The 21153-nt window shown below is 43.5% G+C and overlaps 1 protein-coding gene across 1 annotated transcript; it reads left to right on the top strand.

Annotated features, from left to right (window-relative positions):
* Positions 1-2139: 2139 nt before the first annotated feature.
* eif3ba (eukaryotic translation initiation factor 3, subunit Ba) lies at positions 2140-13609 on the top strand. The gene is made up of 19 exons (XM_023829991.2): positions 2140-2569; positions 3161-3353; positions 3466-3585; positions 4045-4102; positions 4209-4337; positions 4570-4727; positions 5526-5657; positions 5891-5957; positions 6547-6593; positions 6799-7009; positions 7763-7835; positions 7919-8041; positions 8147-8225; positions 8314-8452; positions 8572-8697; positions 8788-8865; positions 9275-9383; positions 12117-12225; positions 13219-13609. Exons 1-18 carry the CDS (start codon positions 2470-2472, stop codon positions 12218-12220), a joined length of 2046 nt encoding a protein of 681 aa, XP_023685759.2. The 5' UTR covers positions 2140-2469; the 3' UTR covers positions 12221-12225; positions 13219-13609.
* Positions 13610-21153: the final 7544 nt, after the last annotated feature.

Below are 21153 nucleotides of genomic sequence, written 5' to 3'. Positions count from 1 at the left end.
TTGTTTGTCCACTGAAGGTTTATAGGGATTTTAAGAAGTATTTAGTTAAATTACTTATTGAGTAATTAAGTTACTTTTCAGACACAGTAATTAGATAAGTATTTTAAATACAACATTGATTAAGTAATTAGTAATTAGTTACTTTTTTAAAGTAACTTACCCAACACTGATCCTGCGAGTGCAAATGATGTGCAATGTCCCAGAAATCTGTCATCCTGCTGATCAGCGGGGGTAAAATTAGCCAGCAAAACATTTACCGCTGTAACCTTGCTCCACATTTTACTACCAATCTATCCTGCCCACCAAACCCCAACCACACCCTAGTCTGCAATATATACATATATATGATACCAGCCATTAAAGCATTGACCAGCACCCCCGCCCTCCTGGATGCCCCTCATCTGCCTCCCTGAAAACAATATCCTTAAAGTGGGAATGACTGGTAGACCGAGGCATAGCGGCGGCAAAAGACAAGGAGTATTTCTGGAAGGAGGAACACAACTTTTATAAAACATCCTACCATAGTGCTAATCGATAGCCCTAACCCAGGGGTGGCCAATCTTATCTGCAAAGGGCCGCTGTGTATGTGGGTTTTCGCTGCAACTCCCTAATTAGATTACTAATTAGAGGACTGATTGGCTGAAGAGTCCTCACACCTGGGTTTGAACAGCTGACCTAAAGGTTATCCCAAAAACCTGCATACACACCGGCCCTTTGCGGATAAGATTGGGCACCCCTGCCCTAGCCCTAACTCTTACCCTAACATTACCCCCCCCCCCCCCAACCCATAAAACCCTTACCGTAACCCTAACCGCTAAAACCTAACCACTGTTTCCAGCTCTTCAGCAAGGAAAGTCGCTATTGGCTGTCCCAAAAGTCGCTATAGAAGTCGCTAAATGACGCCATCGCCTCATTTGCATAACGTGATTGTAATTGAAATGGACGCTGTAGGAGAGAGGAATAATATCGTGGGAGAGACAAAAAAGTGTTTTTCCATAGATACGTTTATATCACCGGCAAAAGTGACCCCAAAGAGACAATGGCGGAGTTATTTTTTTAAGTTTGCTTAAGTGTACAAGTCACAGTAAACAAGTGAAACATTTTTAACCATAACATTTTTTTGTATAAAATCTACATTAACAATCTACTGTAAATGGACCAAAAAAGGCCAATTGAAAAAAACTGTCAATGGCAATGTGAGAAAATGATGCACATCTCCTGCTGTGACTGCAGCTGGGCGGGGTTGCTGCGCGCTGACTGGGCGCCTGTGAGTGCTTTGGGACGGAGAGGAGCCCACGGCAGCACCCGCTGCCCGGTGAGAAGAGCAAGGACGATACGTGCTTTCACGTCAGAGTCTCCAAAAGTATCCAGTAACACCAGAAAAGGTCGATAGATTTGTCGCTAGTCGCTTTTTTGAAAAAGAGTCGCTAGAGGGGTCTTAAAACTCGCTAAATATAGCGACAAAGTCGCTAAAGTGGCAACACTGAACCTAAGACAGTGGAAATGCACATGCGCAGAAAGGCTGGATAACACGTCTCTAGGTAGGATATTACGACAGAACACTGCAAGGAACACACACAGTGGGAAATTTATACAAGGCTAAGGGCAGGCGAGGATCATACAGGGTTCACACAAGACAGGCAAACATACACTCCACAATCGGCTAACAAGAACAGTACATCAAGGGGCTATTTACAGTTACCCGCGGGCATGCCGGATATGCTAATCCCCCCCAGCACTACAACACATACACACACAAATATATATATATGTATGTGTGTGTGTAAATGTTTGTATGTATGTCTGTGTGTGTGAGTGTTTGTATGTGTGTGTGTGTGTGTAAAATGTTTGTGTGTATGTGTGTGTGTGTATGAAAAGAAAGAAAAAGGTTAAAACTGGCACCTTGGTTATTTTAATACGAATAATACATGTGGCGTCTTTTAATTCAACGCAAAACTGCATGCTACGCTGGGTGCATTTATATAGCCTTCTCCGGATTAAAAAAAAAAACACGCCGCTTAATGAAATCTATAGTAGAATATGACAGACCAGTAGCTACAGCATTTCATAGAAACAAAAATCACGATATATCCAAGTCTTAAAAAAAGAAAAAAGCGTCCATTTTTGGAACGTACCAAATGTACCAATGCATCGAGGGAGACCAGCGTCAGGTTCGCTGACTAAATTAGTCCTTATGACGGTTTTGTTTTGGAGTATTTTATGACTAAAAATAAATACTGAAAATACTTTTAATAACATATATGAGTTTCTTAGTGTGTTGCATGAAATAGATTTTTAAAAATTGTTTACCTATTTTTTTTTGAGTAGGTACGGTCCTTTTCCAGCGAGGACTGGGGTCCGTGCCGGTTGTAGTGCACATGGTATGCTGAGGAAAAAATCCTTTATTGTGGTTGTAAAATCAATCATCAGTATTTTTTTTTACATCTGAATCGGCGAGACACGCCTTAAATGCGGGATACTGTTATGGAGGACGAAGTTGAGTTTGAAGAAGGCGAGGAGCCTTCCTTTAGCGACCCGGAGGACTTTGAAGACGACATCAGTGATCAGGGTGAGAAAGCTGCCCAGATCGGCCAGCTGGAGAGCTGGATCTGCGGCCTGCCGCTTAATCTGCTGAAATGCAACTAACCAGTTAGTTTAAACAGCGCAGCAGAATGCGTGCTAATTACCCGTAGTAGCTCAGTAATCTCCCATCTTTTGTTACTCGGTGCTAATCGCTGGGTAGTAGATTGCAAGCACAAGTACGCATATATATGCACATATATGCCGACGCTGACACATGAAATGTCAATGTCAAATAACTGATTTGGCTACAGAGTTGGATATCGATGGTGCATATCAGTGCATTAGTAGCGTATGTTACCTCGCTATTGATAATAAGTCTTGGCTCCAGTTGTGATAAGGTTAGATGGCTTGATACCTCTCCGGATAACGATTCTGCATGTATAAGATCGTCTGTGCACCAGACATCCATTCATTGATGAATATGCCTTTGCTATTCTGTTATTTCCTCTGCTTTGCTTAAGGTTAACAGCATTCTAAAATGACACCAGATTTCAGGCAGAAATAAAGAGGCCATGTGGCTGTTTGGCGGGTCGATTGTATATGACAGCAGTGGCTCAGGGCAGTTTGTGTTCTCTAGAGCTCCTGGAGGACGTCCTCCGAGAGAGACCTCAGGAGGCAGATGGCATCGACTCTGTCATTGTGGTGGACAACGTTCCACAGGTTGGACCAGAGCGCTTGGAGAAGCTGAAAAATGTCATCCATAAGATCTTCTCTAAGTTTGGCAAGATCACCAACGAGTTTTACCCTGAGGCTGATGGCAAGACCAAGGGGTCAGTGTGCCTGTGTATTGTCCCGGAGACTCTTGCTGAGCTGGCTGTACCTGTGGGTGGATGTGCAGATGGCGCTGATGTTCATAAGCGGCACCCCTCGTTCCGTCCTCAGGTATATCTTCCTCGAGTATACCTCCCCTGGCCAAGCCGCAGAAGCCGTGAAGAATGCTGACGGATACAAGCTGGACAAGCAGCACACCTTCCGGGTCAACATTTTCACAGACTTTGACAAGTAAGATTCTATTATGTTTTTAGCCAAAAAACTTGTGCGTAATTTATCATTATGCCTCGAGAGTTTCTCTGTCAAGGCCTGATGTGTGTGCAAAGCAGATTGTCCATGTGCAGGAGACCACAGTGAGGAAAATGCCTAGTTAGGTGGGACAAATCTTCTGCTGAATGAGGGAAATATGATGTCTGGGCGATGCAATGGCAAGACTCCCAGAACATATACGGTCTTGTGTTTTTATCGGGAAAGACTTGGGGTTTCATTCTATTAGAACTCAGCTTACTCTACCATATCTCAGGCACGGCAGTGTCTGTTTCTAGATCTGTTCAAGCTAGGATAAGCGTCTTGTCACCTCTGGGGGAGAGGTACATGTCCTACTGTAAGTGCTATGTGTCTACATGTATTCTTATACCCTTTCTATACCTCTTCTTATACCTCTTCTACACTTGTTTTTCCTCCTTCCAGGTACATGAACATCAGCGACGAATGGGAGACACCCGAGAAACAGCCATTCAGAGACTTTGTGAGTACCATCCTACTGTTACGCCTCACGGTGTTCCCACCTGGCACAGTAAACGGCATCCAGGTATAGTTGACACCTACGGGTTTGTGTGTGACATTCACCCAAGGGGAACTTGCGGCACTGGCTGGAGGACCCTGACTGTCGTGATCAGTACAGCGTGATCTTTGAATCTGGTGAAAGGACAGGAATATTCTCCAATGACGTCAAAGAGCCAATCTTGGTCGAGGAACGGCCGGTGAGTGATTTCACTGGGCTGCCTTTCTCTGGTTGGCCCTGTTGCTCCTGCTTTGGTGGGTTTAATCTGGCTTAACCCAGTGTCTCTCTAACCAGTCCCTGGGGCCCCCAGACGATCCAAGTTTTTGCTTCCTCCTTTATTCCCAGAGAGCAGAAATGTGGACTGTCTGGGGTCCCTGAGGACTGGTTTGAGAAACACTAGCCTAACCCAATTCATCTCTGTGTCCCCCCAGCGCTGGACAGAGACCTACGTCCGCTGGTCTCCCAAAGGTACATACTTGGCTACGTTCCACCAGAGGGGTATCGCATTGTGGGGGGGGGAGAAGTTCAAGCAGATCCAGAGGTTCAGCCACCAGGGCGTCCAGCTGATTGACTTCTCACCCTGTGAAAGGTGCTCTTTCTTTTTACGCAAAGGCTTTCCATGTTACGATGATTAACATTAGCAGGTTGCGATTATTGTAATGTGTTTCAGAAATGGATGACAGTAATGGGTCTACAGTAGTGCAGTAAAATGGTGTTTAGTGAATTCTTTAATGTTTTGAAGTCTAATGATGTATAACTAATTTGTCAGTTTTACAGCGTACTTTACCAGTTATATAAAAAAAATAAGTGGACTTAAACAGTGTCGCTATTTACGTAATTTTATTGACAATTTCAAAATACAGTACAGCTGTTTTAAACACTTAACAAATGACAGTACTCTACAAATTAAATTACTAAACTGTGTGTAATTCAAATACGCTATAATACAGTGCTGTACATAATCAATTAAATTCTATTTAATTTATGCAGCGCATTTTCACATTACATCATCTCAAAGTGCTTATTGTAGTTTGGCTGCTGCATCTCGTTGACTCATTTTTGGCGTTTTTTCATAAGCTTTGATGTGTGTATATTTGTCATTGAGAGAAAAATATGTCCTTTTTCCTGACATGTTTTCTGTACGCGCTGCATTAGCCTCAGGTAGCTAGCCAGAAGCAGATGGGTTACTGCAAGGCTAAGTAAGGCACTTGTACAGGAATGATTTTGTCCCAAGCTTTTTGATCCATATAAATGGTTGATCACTATAACCGTGATCACTATAAGCGGTTTCCACTGTATTTAAATTTAAAAATATCAGGATAAATGATAATATTGAGTTGCATGGCGATGACCAATCAGGTGTTTGTTTTCTGTATTTTTTTTTTAGATATGTGGTAACCTTTAGTCCCCTGATGGACACGAAGGAAGATCCGCAGGCTATTATAATCTGGGACATCCTGACTGGACAGAAGAAGAGAGGCTTCCACTGCGAGAGCTCAACACACTGGCCTATCTTTAAGTAAGTCTGCCTAGCTCAGGGTCCCTCTGAAGGGGTATCTTCCGCACGATTCAGGCTGTGTAGGTTTAGGTGAGGACCGAGAGTAATGAGTTGTATTGAGGAAGGATGGCTTTTCTGAATGTTTTGAACCTTTAGTGTGGTGAGTGATGTCGCCAGGCTTGCAGACCATCTCTTTTCCTCATCCTGCTTCAGCTTGTACTGGTAAATTATTATGACATCACCTGTTTTCCCAGGTGGAGTCATGATGGAAAATTCTTTGCCAGAATGACCCAGGACACCCTCAGCATCTATGAAACACCAGTGAGTATTACCTGCTGGTCCTTCATCAGCCCCTCCAAAATGGTCCTTCTAATGACACCTTTGGGTTTAACTGATGGGTATTAGAGTAAAGAAATGGATGGTTGTATAAGGGTGTTGGAAACTGTGGCAGATGGAGTAACTGTACATTACTCATCACTAATGGGTCCACTTCCTGTTCCACATCCTGCTGGTTACTTTATTGGGTCTAGTAGAATTATATTAAACTGATTGCATTCAGAGTCAAACCTCTCACAGGGTTTCTGCTTTTTTTTTTTGCCGTACTAGTTACCATCCTCTGCTTCCAAGGTCTATTTTCACCAAATATACCCCTAGGATCCATAAGGTAGTGTTTCTCAAATCGGCCCTTGGGGACTGTGGATTGTCTAGGAGGGAGCAAAAACATGCATCATATCGGGGTCTTTGAGGAGTGGGTTGAGAATCACTGCCTTGAAATACACTCTTGGGCAGAACAAATGGGCCGAACCCAAATTACACGACAATAATCTTTGGCCCATTGTTTGGCCTGGAGTGTATAGCTTGTGTTTGTTTTATTCTTTCACATTAAACTTGTATTCTGCTTTTCCCACAGTCAATGGGGCTTCTAGACAAGAAGAGTCTGAAGATCAGTGGAATAAAGTGAGACCCATGTTAAATTTGTAATCTAACGATGAATATCATTTTAATAGCTCTTCCTGCTTTTTTTTTCTACATATGGCTAGATGTGTAGTCATCAGTTTTATCAAACCCGTAAACACTTGGCAAAGGACATTAGAAGTAAGCATTAGATGGAAATCCAAATGACAGAAGATTTAAGTGCATGTGGTTCTGTTTTTATTTTTAGGGACTTCTCTTGGTCTCCAGGAGACAACATCATTGCCTTTTGGGTACCAGAGGACAAAGACATTCCAGCAAGGGTCACTCTGATGCAGATGCCATCCAGACAAGAGATCAGAGTCCGCAATCTCTTCAACGTGGTGGATTGCAAATTACACTGGCAGAAGAACGGTGACTACCTCTGCGTGAAGGTGGACCGGACCCCTAAGGGCACACAGGTACTCTTTCCAGCTCATTCATGGAAGGGATAATCTTTTCCTGATTGTTGAGTGGTGCCCTTTCTGAAAGTGAGTGTAATAGTGATTAGGTGACAAAGTGGTTAGCTATGTAGGCTTGTAACCTGAACTTTGGAAAGTGCCATTTTCTAAAATGTATTAAAATATCGGAGTGTCTATTTGCACCCCAGTGAAAATAGTGACATGGCATCTATTTGGCTATTTACACCCCGCCTTCTCACTCCTTGCTCCCTGGCTCCACAAAAAAACATAAACACTGTGTTGCATGCATGGTTGTACGTTACTTGAACAGCTGAAGGCGCCAAAGTGGGATGCAGATGTAAAAGTTCTGGTACATTAAACACAAAATGTACCCTTGTTTTAGCAGTAGTTAGCGAGCTGAAGGCGCAAAGTAATTTTGCTATCGTCAGCACTCAGTACAGGGTGAGAATTCCCCTCTTACATGTAGCATGTTGGGCGGAATTTTAGATTTTTTTGTTTTTTTGGGGGGTTGTTAAAAAATTGCAAGACTTCAATAACATTAGCCATGGAATTTGTAATTGAGTAGCATTGTTGTCTGCTGGCTCCTTGGTGCAAATAGCATTTTCCTTAAAATGACCACCAGAGCGAAACGTCACTCGCATTACTTGCATGAACTGAAACCTGCCCTGTCTGAGAAGGGAGTCCAAGCCCTTTTGGTTGCCCTGTAACGCCATCCCTCACCCCAGTTTAGTCTCTCACTTCTCCATCTACCAGGGTGTGGTCACCAACTTTGAGATCTTCCGGATGAGGGAGAAGCAGGTCCCTGTGGACGTGGTGGAGATGAAGGGTGAGCTGGGCTCCTTACAGTGACATTGGCGAATATGCACTCTTGGTTATTATGACCAGTCCCTGCCCTGCTGCCCCTTTCAGAGAGCATCATCGCCTTCGCTTGGGAGCCCAATGGCAGCAAGTTCGCCGTCCTCCATGGCGAGTCGCCCCGCATCAACGTGTCCTTCTACCACGTGAAGAATAACGGCAAAATCGAACTGATCAGTAAGTGTCCATTTACAACTGACCCTTACATCAGTCTGAAATGTGTTCCAGGATGTTCTCTTCCAGTTTCCTGAAAACAAAGTCTAACACAAGCTTGTTCTTCAGAAATGTTTGATAAACAGCAAGCAAATAGCATCTTCTGGAGTCCTCAAGGCCAGTTTCTGGTGTTGGCTGGGCTAAGGAGGTGGGTAGTCTGTGTAGCATGTGAATGTATGTGTGTGTGGCTCGCTCTTTCCATAAGTACACCTCATCCATTTTCTCTTTCTGGAAAGCATGAACGGTGCCCTGGCTTTCGTGGACACCTCGGACTGTACGATCATGAACATCGCTGAGCACTACATGGCTTCTGATGTTGAGTGGGATCCCACCGGCCGATACGTGGTGACCTCTGTCTCCTGGTGGAGCCATAAGGTATGAGATGGTCTCCCCTGCCCACTAGCGGTGGTTGTTGGAGATACCCAGAAGCCTAAGTGATGCATTATTGTGCCCAAGAGAGGTTAAAGTCCACCTTCTTTATTTCCATTCCGCAGGTGGACAATGCGTTTTGGGTCTGGACATTTCAAGGACGGCTCCTGCAGAAGAACATCAAGGATCGGTTCTGCCAGTTGCTCTGGAGGCCACGACCACCTACCCTTCTCAGTCAGGAGCAGATCAAGGTGAGGGTCAAACAAGGCGTACGGGGCATCTCTGCAAAGCCTGACCCTTGGGGCATCGGCAATTAATTTTGACTGTCTCTCATCATTCAGACCATCAAGAAAGATCTGAAGAAATACTCGAAGATCTTTGAACAGAAGGACCGGCTGAGTCAGTCCAAGGCCTCTAAGGTGAGAGTTCTCACTTTCTTAAGGGGGTGCTTTGTCTGCATGCTCACAATGGTTGCCATCATAAACCAGTCCAGACAGCCTGAACCTGGATGGTGTTGATACATCTACATAGTGTGAGATGAGATGATGTTTTTGATCCCCAGAGGGAAATTAAGATACGGTCAATGTTGAAGCAGATTCACCCAGACGATGACCAGTCCCAGTCCCAGTCGATGGCTTCCTGTGATTCATGCTCCCAATAACATAATTTTATTTTTATCTTTCGGTTTGATTTTAATCAGACCACATAAACTCAAGCACATTTCCCTGTCACTCTGATTGCTCATCTCCTGTTGCATCAACACTGAATCGTACTGTCCATATTTTTGTTTGTTTGTTTAACCATGTGACTCCCCGTCCACCTCTGCAGGAGCTGGTGGACAAGCGCCGCACCATGCAGGAGGATTACCGGAAGTACCGTGAGGACGCATCGAAGATGTACCAGGAGCAGCGGCCCCTGCGCCTGCAGCTCCGGGGAGGTACGTAAGTGCATGTGACTCATCTAGGGTGTCCCATTCCCACTCGGCAGTCCAAAGACATTCGGCTGGATAAACTGGCTCCAAATTGCCCGTATTGTGTGGCTTGTGAGTTGCCTGATGGACTGGCGTCTCACCCAGGGTGTTCCCTACCTACGCTTTATACCTCCTCGAATATGCTCAGCAAACCCCCCCACCCTCTACTTAGGTAGGCAGAACATGGATGGAGGATTGCAATGCTGGTCAAATTTAGAGAAAAGAAATAATGTGTACATTTATTAAGGGTGTCACGATCCTCCAAATCCTCGATTCGATTACATTTTCGATTCTAAAGTCACGGTTCGATTCGATTCTCGATTTAAAAAAAGAAACATTTGAAAGCATAAGCTATGCCATTTTAAGACTTTTATGCAATATAATAATATCTGACCTTTGTTCGCAATGTACCACACACCACGTTGTGAAATTTAAAATGTTTATTAACAATATAATGTAACAATAACTTTTATCTTGCGTTCTACTTGGGATTTCGTAGCGCGGTTCTAGCACGCTAATTAAATGCCTAAAACCAGAGTTTTCTACCACTGAATAAGGTCGCATGTCCGCGGCTATAAATACTCCTAACGCGCTTGTAATTGCCTTTGCACGTGTTGAGTTACTTGGAAGTTTTATTCCAAATGAAGACGGGAGAGTAGTTTGTGTTACACTTGTCCGTTTAACAGATAAATCTATGCTTTTGTGGTGCCTGTGGAGATGCCCTGCCATGTTAGTCATGCTGCCGGTGGAATAATGTTGTATACGTACATAGCAGAGCTTGCAGTAGTGGAAAAAAAGACAAATTCCACAACCATGATTAGTCCCTGCCATTTGGCAAGGAAGACGTGGGGAGTAGCACTAGTCTTGATCATGGTACTGGAAGTCCTACACCTGGGCAGGTTGGTTATAGGTTTGTGCTTGTTTGCCTTGCTCCAGAATGATGGGCATCACCCACTTGATCCCCTCTTTCATTTCCTGCACAGTCCACTAAAGTTCAGAAGGGGGATGGTTGTTCTTCCCAGGCCTCGCTGGCTATATCAAGCAAGCCTCAGGGTTGTCTCCCAAACAGGAGCTTGTAGAGGGTGATGCCCATGGAGGACTGGGGTACCTACCAAATTCCAAACAAGACACATAGTAGTATCATGTCCCCAGTTCTAGCCATTCGTGACAGTCATGCAATTTAGCATGTACTTAAGGGTCTGATTTAAAGCGTTCGACCAGCCCATCTGTCTTGGGACGATACACTGAGGTATGAACAGATTTTTTCACCGTGCAGGAGGTAAATGCAGAGCCCCGGTTAGTCCGAATCTCCTTAGGGAGGCCCACTTGGCTAACGAGGAGGAACTGCTCCCTTGGTACGAGGACCAGGATGTACTCATAACCCCAGGTAGACTTGGCGAGGGATCCCACCAGCTCTATTCGGATGAAGGGGACTATGATGATGAGTGGGGGTGGGGGGGGGGGGTTGTTGGCATGCAGGCAATTGACTGGATACGCTGGGAAAAATCTGAAAATGGATGAAGGTTAGATGTGGGAGGCTTACCTTCAGCAATGGCATCCCTTACCAGCTCAAGGGAGGTCCCTAGTCAGGGGAATCCTGCCCAGTAGCGGCCGTGGGCTTGGGTTGTCTTCAGCAGCAGGACCTCAAACCCTGGCCAGTCGCATCCCAGCAGGACATTGACATGCAGCTGTGGTACAATGCCCATCTTCAGAGTCCACTCGCCTACGGGTTGGGCTATAGCTAATGCTATACAGTAACAGCCATGGTGGGAGATGAACACATGCAGACCAAGCATGTCTGCTTTCTGGGCTTCCTCAGTCTGGAATAGGGCCAGGATCTTCTCCGAGTCACGGTGGTCTGCGAGGTATTCTTCAATTTCTTTATGGGATTAGGCAGTAGCAGTTTGTGAGGCTGAAATCCCCGCAGGGTGACATCCTGCAGTCCAATGTGCAACACTTACTGAACTTATTCAAGACACCTTACAGCAGTAACACATATAAGCCAAAAATATAATAGTAATATGTACTAAAGAACACATATGAAATAAATTACTTTGAATACTGTATTTTCACTATAATTGTACTTTCAGCCCAATTCGCATCAGGGCTAAAATGCACTATGTGTTGTGACACATTACTCCTGCGATCATCATCAATATTATCTGCCATTTGTGCCACAGTAGCCCTTCTGTTGGTCTGTTCCACACAGGATAGCCTTCATTCAAATCTCGCATTGATTAGTCTTGGTTGCTGAGCACCCTGTCAGTGGTTTGTGGTTTCCCCCCCCTCAGACCACTCTGAGTAGGTGCTCACCACAGCTGACTGAGAGCTCCTCGCAAGCCTTGCTGTTTTGGAGATGTTCTGACCTTGTTGTCTAGCCATGATGAAATGGCCCTTATCAATGTCACTCAGATATTTATCTCTACCTGTTTCTTCTGCGTTCCACATGTCAGCTACTGAATGTTAGCCTACTGTCTAATATATCACAGAATTTTACATGCACCGTTTTTACGAGATAGTCAACATTATTTGCTTCACATGGGGAATAATGTTTTGGCATATTGGTGTAAATACAAGCTGTGGGATTCTGGAATGATTCTGTGGGTTTAACATGTTTTATGAAGTTTGATTTAGAGGAGCAATATCAGGTAAATTTCTCTCCAGCTTCTGAAAGTTAACCGTGGCATTTGCCATCCGTAGGTGTGGACACGGATGATCTCGACAGCAACGTTGACGACTGGGAGGAAGAGACGATTGAGTTTTTCATCAACGAAGAAATCATTCCCATTGGAGATCTGGCGTAGTCCATGTACGAGCTGTCTTGCGGATACCTCTGTGTGTGGTGGATTTACTGTTTTGGCCCGATTATAAGACAGCCCCCTACTTTGTCAGCAGCTAGTTTTTGGAATGCCAAATCTTATCTTTTATAAAGAAAAATAATTTTACTTGCCAAGAACATATGAGGTTAACTATATCACTGTTATATCACATTACAGTAAGTGTATTAAACAACAGACATTCCAATAAACAAATGTATTATTTGGATGGGAAAGGATAGATAATCAATAATACAAACTCCACAACCCTAGAGGACGCAGAATGTTTTTGATGCAGCAGAGCCACATAAAGAGCACAAACAGCATACAACAGCATGGCAAATGCTTGAGTAATTTTAATAAAAGAGATGACAGTTTTAAAATGAAAATTATTTTATTTATTATCAGCTACAATCTGTTTAATGCTGCCCGTGGGAAAGACAGGGACGCCAACAATCTACACAACACTCACTACGAAAACATGAATTCCATATTTAAAGTATATGGCCAATTTCCAGCCAGGAGGTGCATAATTGACACCATCTACTTTTGTATGTGTATAATGACATTTAAATTCTAGCCCTCAAATATAAGACGACCCTAGTTATTTAGATGCTTTGTTTTTTCTGGAAAAAAACATCTTATATTTGGGCCAATATGGTATATTGTTAATAAATATATGTAAACATTAATTTTCAGAACAGTGTAGAGGGGCAATAGATGAGGTGGGGGAAATGGGCCACAAGTCTAGGAAAGATGAGACTGTTCTAATGAAAGAAGGGTCACGTCTGCAGGCATGATGTAAATGTGCACATACAGCATTTATAATGCCGTGCATGTGGCTTTCAGCAGAGTCCATGAAAAAACAGTGCAGGTCAAACCATACCCAAGAGGACATGCACATTAAGTGTACTGAGTAATTAAGGGCTTAAAATATGTAAAACTAACGTAATTCACTGATGCAAGTTTTTGTTTTCTGTCAACAGTAAATCTGACTTCGAAGTGCTCAGTTGCATCGTGGAGGAGAAGGGTCTGGGATCTGACGTCTGACCCTGTTGGTTCAGCACAGTGCTTGTGCCTTTTAATACTGCGGTGAGAGGATCTTGAGCTACAGTCTTGCTTTTTCTGACATCTTTCCTGAACTGAGACCCCCCCCCCCCCCTTTTAATTTCTGGTCATTGTAGTGAAGAAGTGGGCCACATGGCCGCGTATACCGAGGCCTGGTGGGGACAATCTCCATGCCCGGGGATCACGACAGGGGTCTGTGTGAATTTTAGTGTGCGGAAACAGCACTACCGCTGCCTTTATCCTCCCCCTTTCAGGTTACCTGCTATTAAATGTGCAACATGGCAATAAAGTCAGTCGAATCCACCCAGACCTCAGCCTTCTGTTCTTATTTAAGACCTTTCTGCGATGCTGCTAAAATTAAGACCCCTTAAATCTCTATTCGCTGTCACTTTTCTCCATTTTCTCTCACTTTCACATTAGCTGAAATTAAGTGTAACATGGCAAGTTAAAATTGAATGGTTTACCCTCAACGTTTGTGTTTACGGGGTCACTGTGGCCAACCTCTAATTGCACGTGCAGACAGGTGGGTTTCAGCGACGGGTGTATTACGACTTTCTTATGCTGACTGACTTAGTAAGTAGGTCACTTCAGCTGTTTCCCATGGGCCTTTGCTGTCCTAGACCTTGGAGATTTCTTCGTTCACTTCGAAAGTGGGATCGTAGGATGGCGATGTGTACATTCGCTTTTGGCATGAAGGTAACCTCCCCGTGGCTATATTAGGACTTGCTGAAGGTGCAGTTTTCTGCATTTAACCAGAAGCTGTTGTATAGACTGGAATCCAGATGCAGAAGGCAAAAGTCCTTAAAGAACGTGCATGTAGAGGCGGGCTTTCATTGGCTGGTCTCTGTAGGCACTGGGTATCCATTGGCTCAGAAGAGGAAAAAAAGGAATGATGGGGGAAATCCAGGTCCACAAATACTGAAAGCGCCAAAGGAAGCTGACGTTTCCTGCAACTGCAACAGCCGTGCTAAATTGACTGATGGGCACAAGCGGAGCTTCTCCTCGCCTTACATAATGGGCGGTCTGAATTTCAAACTTAAGATAGTAAGAGTTTGACAGGAATGTAAACGCATGTCAGAGGGAAAGAGATGTGAGGGGATGCGTGGATAATGGTTACAAAGGGCTAACGTGACGTTAAGTAAACGTGACATTTACGTTTCTTTTTTTACTTTCTAGTTTGGTACATTCTGCCACCTTTCGGAAAATCTAAGGAAATTTGGCATATCAGGGGATGGAAATGCGATAAATGTAAAGGTCAGGTCTGCTCTGACTGTGTCAGAAAGCAGTTTCAGTTTTGCTGTTTTTTTAATGGGCTTGGTTTTATACATAGGCTTTGAGCTTCTGAGCTTGGTAATATTTAATGAGATTACTTTGTTTTTGCAAAAACACATTAAAGTTTCACTCCAGAGGAGAAAATTAATCTGTGATTTGTACCCAGATAGCCCGAAGTTGTCAGCAGGATATTTAATGGTATTGAAATTGCAGTTATACAAATGTCATGTGGGTTTGTATATTTGGCTGGGGTAGCTACGCCTAGGACAACAGCATTCGATGTGATGACAGCAGTGTTTAATGGGAGCCTATTCTTAGATTTGGGAAGACAAGACATGAATTATATGAACCGTTTTCTGTTTCTGCCAAGCACTGAAAATAAATTACGCCCAGCAAAGCTCAACTGTCCCATTCCCCTCCTCAGAAGGATGCAGCTTATTCACTTACAATCATAATTGCTCCTGTATCTCACTGAAAATATGTACTTCACGTGCTGTAAACTTCTTGTGCATGCAAATTACTGAAATAGTCCTTAATGTGATTCATTCTTTGAATTAATAAGTCATTTATGTTTATAAATAATGATTCTTATCATTGCTATTCATACTAACGCGCATTTTGTGCGATTCTGGGTATTTTTTCTGTTTGTGCTTGTGTTACTGGAATCGAAATATTATGCATCCTCACAGATGAAGATAAAATGTTCACATTCATTATGAGAACATAATGGTCCATTTGTATTCTTTGGGTTTATTAGCAGGTAAATGGTATAAATGCCAGGAACAGAGCTCATTTTTATTAATAAATTTCATGAAGCCTGTAAGAAATCCCATTTATTTTCAATGACTAGTGAAGCAGAACAGAGGATGTATTCTCTCTCAGAGAAGCAGTGAGTCCCTTCAGAGATATGTGTGAAAGATAAATCACAACTCAACACCGGTTCTAGAAATATTTCTGCTCTTTCACTAAAGGTGTTGTTATTATGATAAAGAGGGTTTATAAAAATGCCATCATGTTTTTTGCAATTATGTCCTAAAAATGACATTTCTAACTTTGTTGCGGTACCATGCTTTATTTAAGAACAGGTTCTGGTAGATTACTGAGTTAATGCATTTGTTAATTCCAATAGCAGATTTTGGTGCAGTGGGCTTGGTTTTAGGGATCCATCCCCAGACTGCCTTGATCAACTTCTAGACAGTTTCACAGAAAGCCATCAGCTGTTTCCTGAGAATATTGTTTGTTTTGAACAAAATGTTCAGAATCTTCCAGCCAATCAAGCTGAGTTGGAATTTTTCCAAACAAGCAAGGAAAACATTTAAAAACAAAAGAGTGTTTGCGGACACTTTGTGATGTCTCCGAACAGCACTCAGCAGACTGCTTGGGGCTTTACTGGCTGTTCTCTGCTTAAGAATGCTTCACTCTCAATTTGCAGCCTGAAATCCGTCTGCTATGGAATTAAGGCACGTCAGGGAATAAAAAAAAAACTCCAGAATGGAATTTTCCAAAAAAGCCAATTACTCAAAAACCAGATTTTTTTTTCAAGGATGCAGAAGCTAATGAAAGGTGCTTTAGGCCAGATTCTATGGTCAGTTTTAATATTTCTTTAGTTGAGCTAATCATGTGGCACGAGTTCATGGGCAGCAGTGCCGTTTCACACCGTTAATTCCAGGGGCTGGAATCCCATCTCTGCTCTGTGTAGAGTTTGCTTGTTTCCCCTGTGCTGAGCAGGTTTCCTCTGAAGTCCAACGACATGCAGTTAAGCTAACTGGTATCTCTGAGTTACCCATAAACTATGATAGTGTGTGTGTGGGTCATGTACAGATTATATTGCGGGGACTTTGGTCCCCACAGTGTGATAAACACCTGTTATTTTGACATTGTAGGGACCATTTTTTCAGTCCCCACATGGGGAAATTCATCCATCCATCCATCCATTGTCCAACCCGCTTATCCTACTGGGTTGCGGGGACACACATGCACACCCAAGGGCAATTTAGCAACGCCAATTCACCTCAGCATGTCTTTGGACTGTGGGGGGAAACCGGAGTACCCGGAGGAAACCCCACGACGACACGGGGAGAACATGCAAACCATGGGGAAATTCAATTTAATAAAAATCTGTGACTGCAATAAAAAACTTAAAAATGCCAAAAGTCTTGTATTTTGATTAGTTACCTAGTTAACCTTATAGTTACGGTTTTGATTAGTTAGCCTTATGGTCAAGGTTAGGGCTGGGTAGTGGTTAAGGTTGTCACTGTTGGGATTTGGGTTTTGCCAATCAACATCAATGGACATCCCCACAAAGATGTGAATACAAACCTGTGTGTGAGTGTGTGTGTGTGTGTGTGTGTGTGCGCGCATCTGGCCTGCGATTGACTGGCCCAGGATTATGCCCTATGCTGCCTGACCCTGATGAGGATAAGCAGTTGGAACTGGGTTCCCCAATTCCGGTCCTGGAGGGCCAGAATCCAACACAGTTTGCAGATATTCCTGCTCAACACATACCTTAATTAGATAATTACCAAGGCTATGTTCAGCATGGACTATGGTGTGTTGAACACCATGTTGTGTTCTGCAAGTGTCACAGCTATGGCTAGAATCCATTGTGGGCTCTACCGTTTTAATCAAGTGGGGTATTCATACACGTCACTGCTGACTGGGTAACACCTCTGACCCACCAAGCTGGAGAAAATGTACCTCAAGGTCTATTGCACAATGTTTCACACTGTTTCGAAGGGAACATGTCGTTCAACCCAGAAACCGTAACAAAATGTTGCACATTGTTTTCAGCTGAACGTGTCCCAGGTTTAAATAGGGGAGTGTTTGAGAGGGTAAGTCTGCAAACTGTGGGGACTTGGGGAGCCCTGAGTTAGAGGATGGACGGATGCACGGATGGATGGATGGAGTGACATCCACAGTGTTCCCTGCTTTGTAGCCATTGCTACCTGGGATAAGCTCCTGCTGCCCCCTCCCCCCCCCCCAAAACCCTGTAATGAATATGCAGATAGATGACGGTAGAAGTCATCGTTTTGACTTTCACGGCCCATGGTCATGTCGGTATTTTAAGTGAGCACTTCATGCAACGTGATGTGAACATTCAGAATACCCACAAGGTTCAGGTTCCATGAACACTTCAAACTGATACCTTCCTTGCATTTAGTTTGATTTTGTGCATTAGAGCAGAAAATTGTTTTTTCTCCCCCCATAGTCGATGCTGTAAGTGTACCATTAGGTGATAATTAACCTCTCTGCAGGCTGTTCCCCACACATGGCCTGGGGGGAGGGGGGAGGCAGGATTTAGTTTCACCTGCTGATTTTGGCCTCGTTCAGCAGTTTTACCTAGACACCCGTGAAGGAGGCTGGGATTCCTGTGCGACACGGGGCCTGTCATGACATCTCAGATTTTCAGCTTTTGAACTGTGTGGCAGGACAGTCACCTCAGCACATTACTGAACATTGGGGGGGGGGGGTCACATATGAAATCAGACTGTGTCTGAAAGTGGTTGGGTGTCGCTAGACAACCTAAGAACAAAAACTGGAGAGTAGTGCTCGTCTGGAAAGCAATAAAAACAGGAATGCAGGCTTTGTTTTTCAGTTTAAGCTCCAGTTCATTTTAAGGCATGACCACGTCACCCGAATCCAAACCACAGCTGTGCTTATGAATGGTTTAAGCATCTATGGTTTTCCTGACAGTCTTCCCACAACCAACTTATATTGTGAAATGAGCCGTGTTTTTTACGCATGACATAAAGCCGGCCTTCGGTGACAGATGCAAACAGGACCTGGACACCATTGTCTTGCAAGGCTGTCACTCCTTTAAGGTAGGGGGGGGGGGGGGTGTCACTCCTTTATGGTAAGGGGGCTGCACACCATTCTCTGCTATTCTGATGCGGGTTACACTGAATGCTGCAGCACTGACACCCAAATGATCCACGGCAAAGCGACTAGTAAACAACTCCAACACCCAACTATAAGCTCAATAACCCAATAGCATTCTGCTATGTTAATCATAAAACGACCTATCAATTAAGGCTTTATGGTGTAATTTAATGGGAATGACCTCACTGTATATAAAAAAAGAGCTGGAAATATTCTGGGTTTCTTGCATGAGAAAGATCTTACACATTATCTCTGCGCATCCAGTATTGTTTATAAAACTTGTGATTCCAATGTGTGTTTCTTACATAATGAGCAGAAGACCTTGATGCTAAAATGAGCAGTGAATGGACAGCACCTTACTACAATTAATAGAATAACAGATAAAAAGGCCTGTAACTGGAATGGACATTACAATAGAAAGTGTTTTTATGGAATAAAACTTTCAGTAATTGCATTTAAATACAAAATTGCTCATAGGCCAACCTGAATATTTTTTCTGCTGGATGTAGAGTGAATAATCAGATAGTGGCAGACTGAGTCGTTTTCCCCGCTGTGTTTAACGGCAGCATAATGCCAGTCAGTTTCCAAAGCCAGAATTAGCAGCATGTAAATCTTGCCGCCTGGGGTGTTGGGGGCAATTCTGACCTTTACAGGAGCTCATTCCCCCCTCCCCCCCACGATTAAATTTGCCAGGAGTAGGGGGGGATCCCCAGTAAATTTTGCCAAGCCAGAGGTATGAAACATACAGTATACGAAAACCTGGGACAAATCGCTAAAACTGTTGTTTTTCAGGGGGCTGCAGCCCCCCTAAATAGGGTCTAGAATTGTCTTTGGTGTTAAAGCCTCAAGTTAGCATTAGAAACATTAACAGAGGAAACAATGGCATGGGACATACGTGGCGAGACCTTCCGTGGCTTCCCAGTGGAAGAAGGGCAGCTGGGCATTTTTCAGCCACTGGAAGATGAAAGCCAACGTCTAAGACATGGAGACACTCGGGTGAGCAAATCAGCACTTTAGTGATGCCTCACGCTGACAACGGTCTGACGCGACCTGCCACAAAGCCGGGAGCGTTGGCATCAGTGTCTCACACGGGGAGACTCTGACAATAATGAGTACGGAGGCAAACTGAAGCCACATGGCATTTCTCACCAATTAGTCAGTTGCCAGTTTATTTACATATTTATGTAAGCTGTGCAAAAATGCCAGGCATAGTTGTGTCAGTTTGAGCATATATTTATATCCAATATGGGAAATAACACAAAATGTGCCAATAAGAAGTATCAAACTGAATGTTGGCTAAAATAACTGCAAAATCACAATTCACACAAATAATAAGTGATGATTACGTAACTATATGCTGACACATCATTTTAAAGCTCTCTTGACATGTATTCAATCTTTATTAACACGATAATCCCACTTCCGGCTCATGAGAACAAACATTGCATTGACATGTTTTTTTGGTGTTTGTTTTTAGCTGTGCCTCCCACATGTAACTTCACGGTTATTTGACACTTTAACTTCATCTAGGCAGCCTCAGACAGCATCAAGCATCCTGTGCTTAACAAAGGCTTCCATATAAACAATAATAATAACTGACAAATATATAAGCTTCTGAGCAACACTTTAACTCCTGGGTGGTATTCTCCATACGTCGCTTAAATCATCCAAGATCAGAAGCCTCATCTTGGATCAGCTAACGGCGGTAAAACTCATCCGATTACATCGGATCTCCAAACGCACCTGAGGATTAGATTAGACTAGCTGGATTCAATAATCTGAGATGATTGCGCGCTCCCATGCTGCTCGAAAAGCCCATATATATCTAGGCTAGGAAACATGATCAGCAAGTCGCTTATTGGTGCATAGAGATGGCAAAAGAAAGAGCGTAATTTTTTTCCCATGGCTGAGCAAGAAGTTTTACTGGAGGGGTGTGATGAAGTCAAGGAATTAATAGGTAAAAAATTAAACACCGCAAAAGCGGCCAAAACTTGAAAAGAGGGCTGGCAAAACCTAGCAGACAAATGAAAGGCATAAGTGTTTATTTATTTATATGCAATGTCAAATTTCCACAGTGTTACATCATTAATTGATATTTATTCATTATAATACAGATCAAATGTAAGCACAGAGAGGACCTGGGAACATGTTTAAGTTAATACGAAAATACACTTCAAAACTGGTAAATCTTACATATCATAGCATAAACAGTTTCAAGAACATTTGTTTTATTGATACATTATTATTATTATTCCTTTAAAAGCTAGTAAGAAGAAGGTGGAGCTAAAAGGATCTGGTGGAGGTCCACCTGGTCCAGACCTCACCCCTGCTGAAGAGCTGACTCTCCAGCAAAATGCCCGTTGCCCTGTTTCTGAGGGCACTGGAGGGGGACACTCCTCCTCGGGGCCGGTGGCAGGATGCAGCACTGCTCACTTCACTGCGGGTGAAGGATCAGCACTGCACATATATGCTTTGTGTGCCGTAGGTGTGTTTTCAGAGGCCTCGTGGTTCAGTTTCCATATATTCTCTTTTTGATGATTCAGTTGCAGGGAGTGTCATAAAACTTCCACCTGTGTCTGAGCAAGTAGAGGCTGACCCGTGTGACGTGTTGGATGGGAACACATTGTCACAGTGACCACTCTTCAGGAGAATCGGTAAGGATGTAAATACTTGGTATTTAGTAATGTATGAACTCCACTCCA

This window comes from Paramormyrops kingsleyae, chromosome 22 (assembly GCF_048594095.1).
Source record: "Paramormyrops kingsleyae isolate MSU_618 chromosome 22, PKINGS_0.4, whole genome shotgun sequence".
In the NCBI taxonomy this organism is placed as follows: Eukaryota; Metazoa; Chordata; class Actinopteri; order Osteoglossiformes; family Mormyridae; genus Paramormyrops; species Paramormyrops kingsleyae.
This window is presented reverse-complemented; position numbering and strand designations above follow the sequence as displayed.